Source organism: Solanum tuberosum, unplaced genomic scaffold (genome assembly GCF_000226075.1).
Source record: "Solanum tuberosum cultivar DM 1-3 516 R44 unplaced genomic scaffold, SolTub_3.0 scf00267, whole genome shotgun sequence".
Taxonomy (NCBI): domain Eukaryota; kingdom Viridiplantae; phylum Streptophyta; class Magnoliopsida; order Solanales; family Solanaceae; genus Solanum; species Solanum tuberosum.
The window spans coordinates 320,189-335,034 of record NW_006239199.1 but is presented as its reverse complement, the minus strand read 5'-3'; the positions used below and the strand labels follow the sequence as shown (position 1 = coordinate 335,034).

Below are 14,846 nucleotides of genomic sequence, written 5' to 3'. Positions count from 1 at the left end.
GTTCCTTCAACTAATCGAGGACTCTTTCGAGGCGTTACAATCGTTTTCTTCGACATGATGATGATGAGAAATGGAACGGGAGGGACGGTTTTGAAGTTGGGGTAGTGAGAAAGATGGGAGGGACGATTGTGAATGTGGGGTAGTGGGGTGGTGAGAAAGATGGGAGGGACGATTACTGCAGTATTGGATAGGCATGGGGGGTGGGGGTGGGATTAGTGAATGGGAGGTTTGGAATGTAACAGTAATCAAGGAACTCTAATCAATGTAAATCCCTAAATTTGTGTAACTGATAATTTATGTTTTAAAAAAGGAACTGCAATCAAATTAATTAACTATTAATAATTAATAATATAAAAATATAAAGAGATTAATCATTTATTAAATTAAATTTTTAAATAAAGTTAAATTTAATTGATATGTTATAACCCGTAAATAAACTGTTATAAGTAAGAATATTTTAAAAGTATGTTTAAAACCCGTAATATTATCTCTTAAATGTGTATATGGTGTGATTTTTCCTAAAAGAAAATTGATATATAATCATATTTTGTACACACATTGTCAATTGCGTATTCATAATATCTACCGTGTATACAATCAATTTAAATACATATACATTAGATTGTTGTAGAGCTTTGTCTCAACGTACACGAATTCATGTTTAACATTAAATAAGAATCAAACATTTCTTCGGTTTGAATATCGAAGAAAATTTACATGTGTTGAAATCAATATTGTGAATTTTTTTCAAATCAAAATTGTTATGCATATAGCATACCCATAATTGACGATTTTCAAACTCATCCTCGTTTTTCAGTTCACCATTTCTTTCAAGAATTTCATGTTGTCATTGCAATATTTCTTACTTTGTACATATTTTCTCTTTTGAGAATATGATCTTCGTCACTTTCTTCATCTTTTTTGAGAATGAACTTCTTTTACCCATTAAAAACAATAGAAAGCATAATATTTGTAAAATCTGTTGTATTCTTGTTATTATGTAAATCCATAATCTTGAATAATGTTTCCAATGTGCCTATTCTAACATTCACATCGCTTCGAAGAAAAAATATCAACTTCAGGCAGAAAATTAAGTCATAAATCTCTAAAGTTTCAAACACAAACTCTCTTACAAAATGAACTATTATTGGTAAAAAGAAAATATTACTAGTGATAATTAGTTATGGCACAATGCAAAAAAGTGGTTGTCGCTATTAATTGACTCAGCTTCACATTATCTACGTAGGCGTATGCTTCACTCGAATTCACTCGACAAGAAATTATACTATAAGATATAGGATAGATTTTTTATATTTTTATATGTATATTATTTTTGAATCACCTAAATCAAATGGGAGAGATAACTCGGTGGTACTGAATTGTGCAACTTGGGTTGTGAGTATTATTCCCAGTTTGTAAGTTCGATTCATGTTGAGTGCACATGTTACCTAATTCTTTTAAAATTTAATTCTTTGTTAGTGTTATATATTACTTTGGATTCTATTTCACACATTTAAAATTTTATTTTTCGACCCTCTGAATAAAAGTTTTTGTTCTTTACTAACGTCACTTATTGTAAGATTGCTATATGAGGTTATTGGTCTATCACCCTACATTTATTATTTTTGAATATTTTGACATGATCTGTAATTAAATATTTCTCATTATTACTAATGTAGAAATTATGGGTCATTTGATTGCAATAATTTTTTCTTTTCCTAATTTGGTTTGAATTGAAATATAATACTCCCTCCGTTTCACAAAGAGTGGTCTAGTTTGACTTGGCACGGAGTTTAAGAAAATAAAGAAGATTTTTGAATCTTGTGGCCCTAAATTAAAGTTATGTCAAATGTACAAAATTGTCCTTTAATCTTGTGGTCTTAAACATGCCACGTGGAAAGTTGAAAGTAAAATGTTACCAAAAGGAAATGGGCCATTCTTTTTGAAACAGACTAAAAAGAAAAGGAGGCTATTCTTTTTGAAACGGAGGGAGTATATTTTATATGCAACGAGTTGAGAATTTCATGACAGAATTGCTAGTTCAATAGAAAAACCTTATTATATGGACTATAAATATATATCATCTTCTTTTTCCCTCTGTTTTAGACTTGGATTTATTGAAATTATTATTTTCGACTCAAATTATGTAAATATTTATACACAAAGAGGAAAATATATCATACTTAGAGGGTGTTTGAATTGGCTTAAAGTTGGCCAAATCTATTTTTTAAGTTAGTTGTTGATTTTTGAAAGTATTTGACAAATATAAAAATAACTTAAAATAAATCAAAAAATGACTTAAAATAAGTTAGAAAGTGTTTGGCAAGGTTAAAAATAACTTTAAATAAATTAAAAATCAAAAGTTGGTCTCCCCTTCCTTTTATTTTTTGACTAAAAAGTCATTTAAGTTTTTTTTTTTTTTACCCTCCCCTAGGAGCTCCCACCCCTTTTGCTCCCTTGGTGACTCGAAATCGCAACCTTCGGGTTCGAAGTGAGGGGTGCTTACCATCCGAGGAACTCCCTCTCGTCCAAAGTCATTTAAGTTTAATTTTTTATCTATTTGACTTAAAAGCTATTTTTTTTAAGTCAATCCAAATGAGCTCTTAGTCATAATTGATTGACTTTAAATTCATGATTGTTGAAAGTTGCAGAGATGAGGATATTGAGATGGATGTGTGGAAATACTAAGAGAAATAAAACTAGACAAAACATGATAGGAGGAATGGCATCGATGGAAGATAAGAAACGGAAAGCAAGACTTAGATAGTTTGGTCATGTGAAGGAGATGCACGGATTCACCAATGCAGAGGTGATGGTCACAGAAGAGGCAGAGGTAGGCCGAGGAAGTATTGGGGGAGGTGATTAGAGATGCATGACACAACTCTAGCTTACTGAGGAGTGAGGGCATGACTTTAGATAGAAGACTGTGGATGACTCAAATTAGCGTAGAGGATTAGTTAGGCGGTTGAAGGTTGTCTTGGTTAGTTTTTCAAAGTTTCTTAACTAGTATTACTCTAAAAGTTTCTTAATATTATACTTTTGTTAGTATTGATTGTTTCTAACATTTCGATTATCGTATTATTTTGTGGTAGAAATTGTTTCATTTTTAGTATGTGTTGCAACACTTTCTTTAGTATTATGTCTTAACTTCTTCACTTTCGTTATTTCTTCTTTCAAACTGTTTTGTATTGTTTTTACTTGAGCCGAGTTTCTATGGAAAACAAACTCTCTACCTTAGCTTGTAAGGGTAAAATTTGCGTACACACTACCCTCCTCAGACCTTACCCAATGGAATCACACCTCGGATGTGTTGTAGTTGCAATTTCTCACTTCAACTCTAGATATGCATTCAACAACTACTTTTTTTCTTGTTTCCCACCCGGTGTCCGGTACACATTAAAGTCTGATTATTTCAAATTCGCATCGCGTAAGGCTTCATTTGGGGGAAACACTTCCTATCAAGAATTTTTCTATTCAAAAACTTCTCTACACCAACCTTCAAAGCTAGATTTTTCTTCTATTTTTTTTTTCGTTTCTCACTTTTAGGCATTTGCCACCAAAATTTCCCTAATTTCCTAATTTTTATATATAAAATAATGTTTCAACCAATCTGAAAACACTAACCAAAAGAACTTTTTTTAAAACCTTGGGAATAAAAAGACAACAATTACATCTATAAAGAGTGCATAATGAGCTTTACTAATTTCACAAAACAAAGTTATTTTCTGGTCCCAACACCACCAAAGAAACAAGTGTTTGTTTGGTTGTCTATCAACTTTTTTTTCTTTTTCCATATAAAATATGGCATTGCTAAAACAATGTTGGGTTCATGTTTTTCAAAATATAGATGTGTCATTTTATATAGAATAGAAGATTGAATAACTAATTATTACAAATATTATTTTATATAGCATAAAATATTGAATAACTAATAATAAAAAGTATTAATAATACTTGGATTAGAACACAAAATGATGAGAATACCATCCATTCAAACTTCTATCTTTTTTTGTCAAAATAAATTAAGAATTGTCTAAAAATCTTCATTACTATTCTCTATATAACTAATTCATGCATAACTAATCCTTATATATCTTTATATTACTGATCTTTGCATGACTAATCTCTATATTACTAATTTTTTTCATAATTAATCTTTGTATTACTAATACCTGCGTTACTCTAACCAGCAACTAAAACGACACTACTTAGACAAATCTATCTAACCCCTCAAGACATCTAATCATCAAGAATATATGTATTGCAACTCTAGCAAAGTAGACATGTTTCTGGTTTGGCCATTGCTAAATGCTAGTCACTGGTTCTTCTGCAGCGGGAATAACTATCAGCTGGGGTGAGAAAATACAATTCTACTACACTAGCATTTCTCACAGCATATCTAAGACCAACATCATCTTTGTGATCCATTCAGTCCCAAATGGATGCACAGTATCGGAGCCAAGATTTTCACTAAGAAAAGTCAAAATATAAAGAAGTAGGCACTAAAACACTAAGAGGATTCATCATATATAGTATATACACAAAAAGAAGTATACCTATTTTCACAATTTAATTTTCCAGCAAAGGACACCCCTTAGACAAGCACAAGACTCAGCTTGTGATCTAAAATCTTCCCAAGAAGTGAAGTAAATGACATTGAATGGAGGAGGACCCGGGCGATCTCCCTGATTCCTCAAATATCACTCAGACAAGTCTCAACTTATCTTGGCCACAATTTCTTCTGAGGAAAATTGCTCTCACTCCACCACATCCCACCTCTGCACCCCGCGTTGACCTTGGTGAGTCGGTTTAAGAGAGGGACAAACTAATAATAAGGTTTGGTCTTGCAGATATCTTTGCCATATACAGAAAGACAAGAAGATCTTACTTCAAGTGCAGCTAGCCCTGCAATGCTTGGGTTGGGGGTACCTTAAAAGAGAAATCTTTAACTCTGGACACTATTCTACAGCACTACGTACTCCGTATAAATACACTTCTAAGAATTTCTGTCAATCTCTAAGATTCTTGCAAGCAATAACATTCATATCTATTCCTTCTAAGTTCTAAGATAAATTTCTATGATTCTAGCTGCATCAGAGTTACTTAGTTACATGTAAGAGACTCAGCTTCACAAGTACTAAGCAATAATAAGGAGGCGTCATGCTATGGTCCAAAGAACTGTGATGATCAAACTGGATATAATTCTTCCAGGGAGATGCATGTCAAGAAATGTTTACTCCAGTTCTAAAGAAGGCATCATGTTATAGTCCAAAGAATGTGCACACTCGGAATGAGTCTCTAAGCTCCAATTATTTCCGCACAATAATGACATTAACTCAAACCAATGTACTTCATCGAATGCAACAGATAGAAATTAAGAGATTAAACACATGCCAGGAGAACAAGAGAAAAAAGAAGCAGATATTGGGATTATAGATGTAACAAAAAGCGCAACCATCAAACCAATTTGGTCTTGCATAAATTTTCAAAGTTATCCCGAGTCACTGATGCTATAACCAACAACCTCACCCCTTGACCAAAGGAAACCTGACTAAACTAACTAGGCAAAACATGAGATGCGACAATTAACATAAAGAGGTTATATAAATACACCGATATAAACTAATCTTTATCATCTCCCTATCAAAGAAAAATATATGCAGAGTCTTTATCATTAATGGAATGCGGAAGCAGTTTTAAGCATGTTCCTAAACAAAATTCCGAATTGTGCAAGCGGCTGAGACAGCATAAACATGGTCTCTCTGTTCCAATCCAGCAACACAAACTAAAATAGAGATTATTCAATTATAATGACAATAAACAGATTACGAAAAGCTTCAACATTTTGCAAGAAAATAATTATACTAGCCATGAGTGTTAACAGCTTCCCAGAGCATACCCCTAGCCTGCATTGCCGCAGTCCTGAGTGTCCGTATTGTCCACCTATTGGCCTCAAAGAAGGACAAACTCCTGTAGGACAAATTGTGCTTTTTGCATAGCTCCTGCACAATAGGAGAAATTTTCCTCAATTGGCACCTTGGTAGCCTTGGAAATAGATGATGCTCTAGCTGGAACTGCAATCCTCCAAAGAACCAATCCATCTGAGGAGAACAATCAATGTCAATCGTCCCCGCTGTTTGTTTCTCAAACCAATCATTCCCCTTAGGCTGTCCAACATAGACATCAGCAGCAAAATGATTCAGACAGAACTGTACGTGTTGAATTCCGGTCACAGCAAAGCTTGTGAGAACAAACAACACCCTCTCTGTCCAATTAGGCAAGGAGAGAACAAGAAGCGGAAACCAAGTCCAGAAAACCATGATCCCCAATATGTTAAAAAATCTATCAGGTACTTTTCTTTTTGAGAACAATAGCAACAACGTCTGAACAAATAGATTCACCCTGGAAACACAAATGATTGGATAGAAAGTAAAATGTTGATAGCTGACAAAGAATTTCGCCAGGGAATCAAATGTTAGCTCTCTTCCATAGAAGGTAGAATTCAATGACTTAAACAGACTTGAAGATACTGCAAAAACTGGCAAGTGCTGAAGATCAGGATCATAATCCAAGCTATTACAAGCCACATGATGAGCATTATGAGTCCATTTCCACCAAGCAATACTAATCCCAGTAAGACAATTCCCTGACATAATCTGAACCATTTTGTTGAACCCCTTTGTTGTCATAATCAAGTAATGACCAGAATCATGACCCAAATATGAAATCTGCATCCAAGTTAATCCCAACAATGCTCCAGAAAGCATATGAATCAAAAAACTATTACTAAAAAGTACACCATAGAAAGTCAAGAAAAGCAATAACCCAATAAAACAGAATGAATACATAACCCCATGACCCTTCTTTTCAAACAATCCAGCTTTAGCAAAGTCAACACAAAGTTTTCTATAATCCCTTGATACCTCAGAAACCTCATAATCTTGTAAATAATAACCAGTAAAGAAGTTATCAAGATGTTTCCAAGCAGTACCTGGATGAAAAGCAATGAATGCATCAGTTGCTTCTTGTCCAGCAAGATTAAGTATAGGGATATCCCCACCAGGGTGTTGCTTAATCCAATCAGTCACATTGTAAACTTTCCCCTGAACAGAGATCCATACATCCTCTCTCTTGTTATGCTTCTTTAACTCCTCAGCTGTTATGTACTTTTTTGAATCCCCCATTGTGTAAAAAAACCCCAAAGATTGAATCTTTATTACAAACAAACTATAAATGATGAAAATGCAGAACAGATCTGAGGATCAACAAGACAACAAACCCCTGTTAATGTAACACAAAATACAAGAATGAGAATATGCTTTCAAGAACTAAGAAAAGATTTGAACTTTTTGTGTCGATGCGGCTGAGGATATAAATAGCGGTGGGTGTAAATTAAAAAATTGAAGAACATGTACTGTAAGTCTGTAATTATCACATGGTTAGCTGGCTCCACTGCTTCAGAATATGATTCTCTTGTCTGTGGTGGACATCGTGGAGACACTATTTGCCAACTATATCAAACGAAATTACATCTGGTTGTTCCTTATTTTCAATGGGCCTACCCTCTTCGTTGGTTCGGTTCGGTTCGATTCAGTTTAAAGTTTATTGGTTTGATTTGTCAATAATCGATTGATAAATATGTTAATCATTATAGAAATATGATATTAAACACTGAGTCAAGGAGTTTATGTACTAAACCATATAAATTTAATTTTCTTAATTTACTATTGGGTTATTGGTTAACTCGTTAACAAAAAAACTTTAAACTATTAAGAATCAATAACTCGATAATTAAAAAAATCAAAATTATTATCAAAACTGATAGTAAATCATTAACTTTTATTTGGTTCGAATTATCGATTTTTGGCTTTGATTTGAACGCCTCTCCCTAGGTCTTCCTTGAGATATTACAGGAAATGGTGAGACATGATATAAGTAAATATTACATTAATAAATAAGATTAAATAAAGTAAATTTTAAGTATTATTAAAATGACTAGTACCTTATTTTTATAAAACTTTTTCCTATTAAAAAATATTAATATTAATTAAAAATAGATTAAAAGGTAGACCGTAAGTTATCAATTCAAGAAAATAAAAATGGAAGACAATTATGAGTTTATGACATAGGAATAAAGAATTTGGAAGAGAGGGATTTTAAAAGAAGGAAAAATCCTTTTGGCGAGAAAATTTGACTAGAATGGTAAAATGACATATTTCACACAATATTATTTTATTTTTTTGAACATTTTTATCCTATTAATTTTAATAATTTTTAATTAAAAAATAGAAAAATATCAATTTATTTTAAAATGAAAAAGATATTATAGACTTTTTAAATTTTTGGTCATTTAGCATTACCCTTAAAACAAATGTATTTATGAACAAGACAATATTTAATTGTAATTGTGGAATTACTATAATTTTAGACGTAAATATATTGAATATTACTATCCAAATCATGAGTAAGATCTTGCTTTAGTCAATTAAATCCTATTCATTAATTTTTATTTATATTATATATCCTTAATTTTAGTAAAAACTTGGAAAAAATAAAAAGAGAGTAATGGAGAAATGTTAGATCCCCTTGTTTGGCCGAAATGCTATGATGCTCGATTTTAGAATCAACATTTACTAAGTTATATTCATAATATGTAAAAAAAAATAAAAAAATTATCCATTTTTAAATAATTTTAGATATGCACGTTTTAAGTTTGAAACTACATATGGTTGTAGTATATTTATTTTAATTTGAATTTTAATCATATAAGCTAAACTGAGTCACTTTGTCTATGGTCTCATATGTGTTTGGTTGAAATTTAGAGTCTGTTTAGCATTACTGTTGGAAAGTTAAATACACTTATTTTATAAAATAAAAAAATATATGAAAAATAAGGTGTTTGGCAAATCAATAAAACTACTTTTAAATAGTTAGTTTTCCTACGGTTGGGACGTAGCTAAAAATTTCTGCTTCCTAAAAAAAACAGAAGCAGGAAATTATTTTTTACAAGACCAAAATATCCTTTCTATATTTACATATTTCCTCATATATCTCTTATTAATTAATTAACATATTTCATAACTTTGGTAAAAGTTTCATTTAAGAATTTTATTTGTATATAATATTTTTATATTATTTTACATTTATTTTCATTACTTTGTAATTGATATTTTTAATTATATTTAAATCACCATATTAATATTATATCAATATTTAATTTAATTTATTTATCTATGTATAATATTGATTGAAAAATTGAATATGTACATTTTAATTCAATAAAAAAAATTGATTAATTTTTTTATAATAGATATTTCAAATAATTTCTATATATAAAATAATCTTCATATTAAAAGTTCATTGATATTTGTCTTTTTTTGTAATTTGACACTTACAACAAATTTTTAAAAAGATCAATCAAACACAATTTGCTTATTAAAAACATTTTTCAAATGAATTAGCCAAACACAAATTGTTTTTTTTCAAAAGTAATTTTTTGAAAAACTATTTTAAAAAAATATTTCTAAAAATAAGCAGATTTTAACAACAATCTCAAACATGCTCTTTGCTTGAATTTAAGCAAAGCTAAACTTCAATCATATATAATTTTAGACACCTCATATCTAAAGGTATTATGTAATAAATGTTTGAAAACTGTTTAAAAGTGGGTAATATGATATAGTTGTGGGTACATATAATATTCTACATAGGATAACCATAAAATTTATATTCTTTATTTTTGTCTTGATTTTGGAGTTCCTTTACCATTTTTTTTAAAAGTTTTGATGTTCAAATAGGTATAAAGGTGAATTCAAAATTTTAGTGTGTTTATATATAAATTTGATGATGTTTGAAGTTAAAATTGAAAAATATTCCTCAATCTAATAATACTTGTCTACTCTACTATTTTAGAATATCCAACAATACTTATTCACTTTATAAAATAAATATATAATTTACACTTAGTTCTTAATTTACCCTTGTCATTAAAGATAGTAATTTTTTATTACATTTTTACAAGACATTATATTTATTATATTTAAAGGATGATATATTAAAATAGCGCAAAGTTAATAGTGGACAAATGTTGGTAGATGAATGGTGAAGTATCTAAAAATTGAAGTCATACTTTGGAATGCATTCCATCTTTGCTTTAATTAAGACACTTGAGTTGGAACATCATGCCCTAACAATAATTTGTGTTTTTTAAGAATGACTTAAATGTAACTTAAGTGCGTTTTTTTCTAACTTCAAAAAGTGATTAGAAATAGTTTTTTAAATTCAGAACATATAACTTCAAGTGGATTCAACTTTAATGTATAACCAAACAGCTTTTTAAATATAAGTTAAGTAAAAAGCAAAAATTGTATATGTTCAAGCATTCTTTAAAAAATAGCTTATTGATTCTTGATAAATTATTTATGCATATCTAATAAAAAAATTGTATAAACATAAGATTTTGATTAAAGCAATCGATTAGAAATATTGCTCCGTCTATAAGTACGTGCTTGAATAATACTTTGGTTAGGGAGAAAAAATATGCTCCCTTGGTTATGCTGCCTCCATTTATTTTATGTGTTTAGTAGGGTTGGATATTAAAAATATGTACTTTATAAAAGAAAATAATCAAAATATTATTATTTTAGATTTTCATATCAAAAAGAGTGTAATTATAAGTAAATAGAAAATATGTAATTTAAAAATTCATTTTTTTTGTTTCAATTTATGTGATAATTTTTTTTTCAGTTTATCTAAAAAGGATTATCATCTCTATATATTTAGAAATAAGTTAGTTTTAAAATTCTCACTTCACCTTTAGTTATAGCCATACAAATGTCTTAAACTTATTTTATACCGTAAATTTCAAAATATTCTTTACTTTTTCCCGTATCAATCAAATATAATAACACATAATTGAAATAATAAAAAAGTAGTAAATATAGAAAGCGAAATTCTTTTAACAAATAAATTATTGAAAATCTTATAATATTTCACTAGTAAAAATGTATCTCCCAAAATCCAACATATTCTTTTAATACAAATTAGGAACAAAAACAATAAAAATTAAAGTAAGAAGAAAATCCAGAATAATTGAATTATTCTTAATATTTTTCTACCCCAAAAGAAGATTCCTTCGAACAATAGCCGGCTGACTCTTGATATATATTCTCTCTATTTATTTTTACATATATTATAAAAGTGATAAATTAATTTTATTATTTTTGAATATAATAAATTTAGTATTTATCAAAAATAATTAAAGTTAAATAAAATAAAATAATAAATTATCTCTTAATTTTTTAAATTGAATAAATAAATATAAATATGTATTTTAAGTTAATGAATAGATGAAAATAGACTAGGCATAACCTATATGATTACCAATAAATGCACCTTAATGATGACTATTTAATTCCATTTAATAGTCATATTAATTTGCCAAAAAATACCATTTGAAAAGGGTAATGCTAAATGATCAGAGATTTAGCTAGAAATTTTAAAGAAAGTCATTAAAACTAATCAAAGATGGTATCAATCTATTTTTCTCATAAAGAAAGTCATTAAGGCTAATCAAAGATGGTATCAATCGAAATAAAAGAAGCATTAAAGTTAAATTTACAAAGATAATTAAAGTTAAGGGTCGTAAAATTTTATTTGAAATAATTTTCAGAAAAAGTTTTTTAATACTATTGCATTTGAAGTTGTACGTAATAAATAAGGTATTTACATGTGGTGAAGTGGTGATCGACTTGTCACCATCAATCAATTCTCAATTTTTATAGAGAATTATTCCAAGTGCATTTCAAGATTTGGTTGATGAAATATTGCTATTAATATGAAAATAAATTCCAATTAAGTGAAACCAATATGGAAACATTCTGCACTACAATTTCCTCCCATCTCCAACCAAACACCCCACTTTTTTTTTTTACTTTTTTTTTATTAAGGAAAAACCATTTCTTTTTTTTTAAAAAAAAAACAACTTAAACTTAAACTCTTTGAGAGATTGGTTATTTCCATTTAAGTTTTTTAGGGGTAGTCTGGTACAAGGAATAAAGTATAATAATTTAAAGATAAAATGTAGAATTATTATTTTATCTCATGTCTAGTTAGAGGTATTAAGTAGTCCTAAAATTATTTATCCTATTATTTATACTATAATAATGGTAATAACTAATCTCATATTATATCCCAATTATTGAAATAATGCTTCTATCTCATCCAACTAACCAAACAACCCCTTAAAGTATTGCACACATATCATATATGTAGAGATAGAGAAGGGTGACCAACAAGGCTTGTGGTGGAGTGGTAAATACTTACATTTACGATAAACAGCTATCATAATTGAAAAAATAGTTGAGATAATTTAGATAATTTCTTTTTAATTGTCTAATTTTTCCTCTTTTCATGCAAAGGTGTCGAAGGAATAGGCAAATTTAGAGTTGAAGCCTTCTATTTGAACTTTTCTTTTGTCATTCTCATTAAAAAATGATACTATTTTTTTTGTTATAAATACTCTATCCTTCCTAATAATTCTTCATTGCAACAAATTTTTTTTTGTTATGAAGATAGCGTATAAATTATATGTATGCGCTAAATTCATCATTGCACTAATATTTCTACAATTTGTATTCGCTATTTTAATATGTTTTCAAAAATGGTATTGGACGACGGATTAAGCCTGTTTATGTTTACAGTATATCAATATACAGTGGAAAAAATGAATATATCTTTGTGTTTGAGGTATATAATTTATGCGCTGACATATAATATATGCACATAAATTATATAACTCAAATGTAGGGATATATTTATTTTTTTCACTGCATGTTGATATACCGTAAACATAAACAGGCTCAGTCCATCGTCCAAGACCATTTTTAAGTACACATCAAAACCTGCAAGCTCAAATTGTAGAAACATTATTGCAACTAGTATGTTGGTGTTTAAACTGACGATTTATGTGAGACAGTGAGGTAGACCGGCATATATTCTAAGTTCTAACCTCGTCAAATTTATAAAATTACACTGGTATGTTGTTGTTGTTTGTATCTTTTTTCTAAACTGAATTAGGGTTGTATTGTCAATAAATTTTTGTGGATTATTTCATCCATCACTGTCGAAATATTTATAATATATTACAAATAGTAAGAGTTTAAATAATTGAAGATAATGCTATACAGTGTTGAAAAATTTAAAAGATATAGTGCTATAAGATTTTTTTTTCCTTAAATTTTATTTACAATTAAGCATAAATGTCTATATTTAACCAACATAAACTCTTGACATATATATGAAATTATGAGTGAAAATTAATAATCACCTAAAATAAATTTATTTTTAGTAGTAACTAAAGACATTATATGCTAAAAAATCATTAAAATAAATAAGTTGTATTCAAACCAAACAACCCCTTAAAGTTATACACAGAGGTGGATAGACCAACGACTATATTGTATGGGGTTGAGTTTTGTCTAGTAAAAAAAGTTCATGTATGGAAGATTATAGTTGTGGAATAGAAATGTTGAAATATATGTGTGGTCATACTATGGAAGGATAAGGTTAGGACTAAAGATACTCGAGACAAGGTGAGAATGACCTAAATGGTGTACAAAATGAGGGAAACGAGGATGAGATGATTTGGACTTGCGGAAATTTAGGTTATTAAAAAGGAAAATAATCCCCAAAAATCATGCTCATTGTATTTGATTATATTTTTTTACCAAATATGACTTCTACCAAACAAAGAAAGATAAATTTAACTTCTTAATATATATATATAAATGTTGGAACATATACTTGTTGATAATATACAAATACAAAAAAATAATTGTATATATTATTGAAAATATACAAATAAGGTCTAAAAAGGTAAGAAAAACCGCAATAAACATTGTTACGCTTAATTCATAGAATAGTATACAATATAATGTGAAATGTATTGATAGAAATACAAATCACAAAAAATATACAAAACAAATTATACAAATACCTCAATAATGCTGAAATTATACAAATAATTGTTGGAGCATATACTTGCTGATAATATACAAATACAAAAGAAGTAATTGTATAGAATTGTTGAAAATATACAAATAAGGTCTAAAAAAGTATAAAAACTACAATAAACATTGATACGCTAAATTCATAGAATCGTATACAACATAATGAGAAATATATTGATAGAAATACAAATCACAAAAAATATACAAAATACCTCAATTTCTTCATTGTGATCTTGATCTGTTGACCTAGATTCAACTTCTTCTTCTACAGATATTTTTGACCCAGGTCCATTAAGTATACCAATTTTGGTGGAGTCGATTCGTCAGAGTTCGCCGTCGGAGATCTGATCTGTCGGAGCTGATTCAGATCTAATCTGTCGGAGCTGATTCATCTGGATTTGTGCGAGCTTAAATTTCACTGATTCGTGATGAATTTCACAAAAAAAGGGATGTTTGGTGGTTAACAATGACGAGGGTGACGAACAAAGGTGGTGATTTGGTTTGATGTACTAATTGGTGGTTCGTGGTGCTTGCTGAGTGTGAAGGATGAAGAAAAAGAACTAGGTTGGATGGTGATGGATGATTTGAGAGGGAAACACAAAAAAATTGAAATTTGAATTCTAATTGAGTGGATTAAGGAGAAAAATCATTAAAAAAGTTATGATGAGAGAGACTTAATTTGTATGATTGGGCAAAATGGAAGATATAATAATTTATTCGTGATATACAAATTCGGAAATGATCCTTAGCAACTCGGATGAAACATTAGTGGCGAGGGGTAATTGTTTAAAATCATAGCTATAATACATAATTAAATAGTATATGTTAGCTTAGTTG

At 29.2% G+C, this 14,846-nt stretch overlaps 1 protein-coding gene across 1 annotated transcript; it reads right to left on the bottom strand.

The window, feature by feature from the left end:
• Positions 1 to 5,618: 5,618 nt before the first annotated feature.
• Positions 5,619 to 7,483, bottom strand: LOC102596480 (delta(8)-fatty-acid desaturase-like). Its single transcript, XM_006358589.2, has one exon. The coding sequence runs from the start codon at positions 7,182 to 7,184 to the stop codon at positions 5,865 to 5,867; it is 1,320 nt and encodes a 439-aa protein (XP_006358651.1). The 5' UTR covers positions 7,185 to 7,483; the 3' UTR covers positions 5,619 to 5,864.
• Positions 7,484 to 14,846: the final 7,363 nt, after the last annotated feature.

Excerpts from the sequence above, each read along its gene's own strand:
- LOC102596480 (XM_006358589.2), bottom strand. The coding sequence starts at position 7,184 with ATGGGGGATTCAAAAAAGTACATAACAGCTGAGGAGTTAAAGAAGCAT.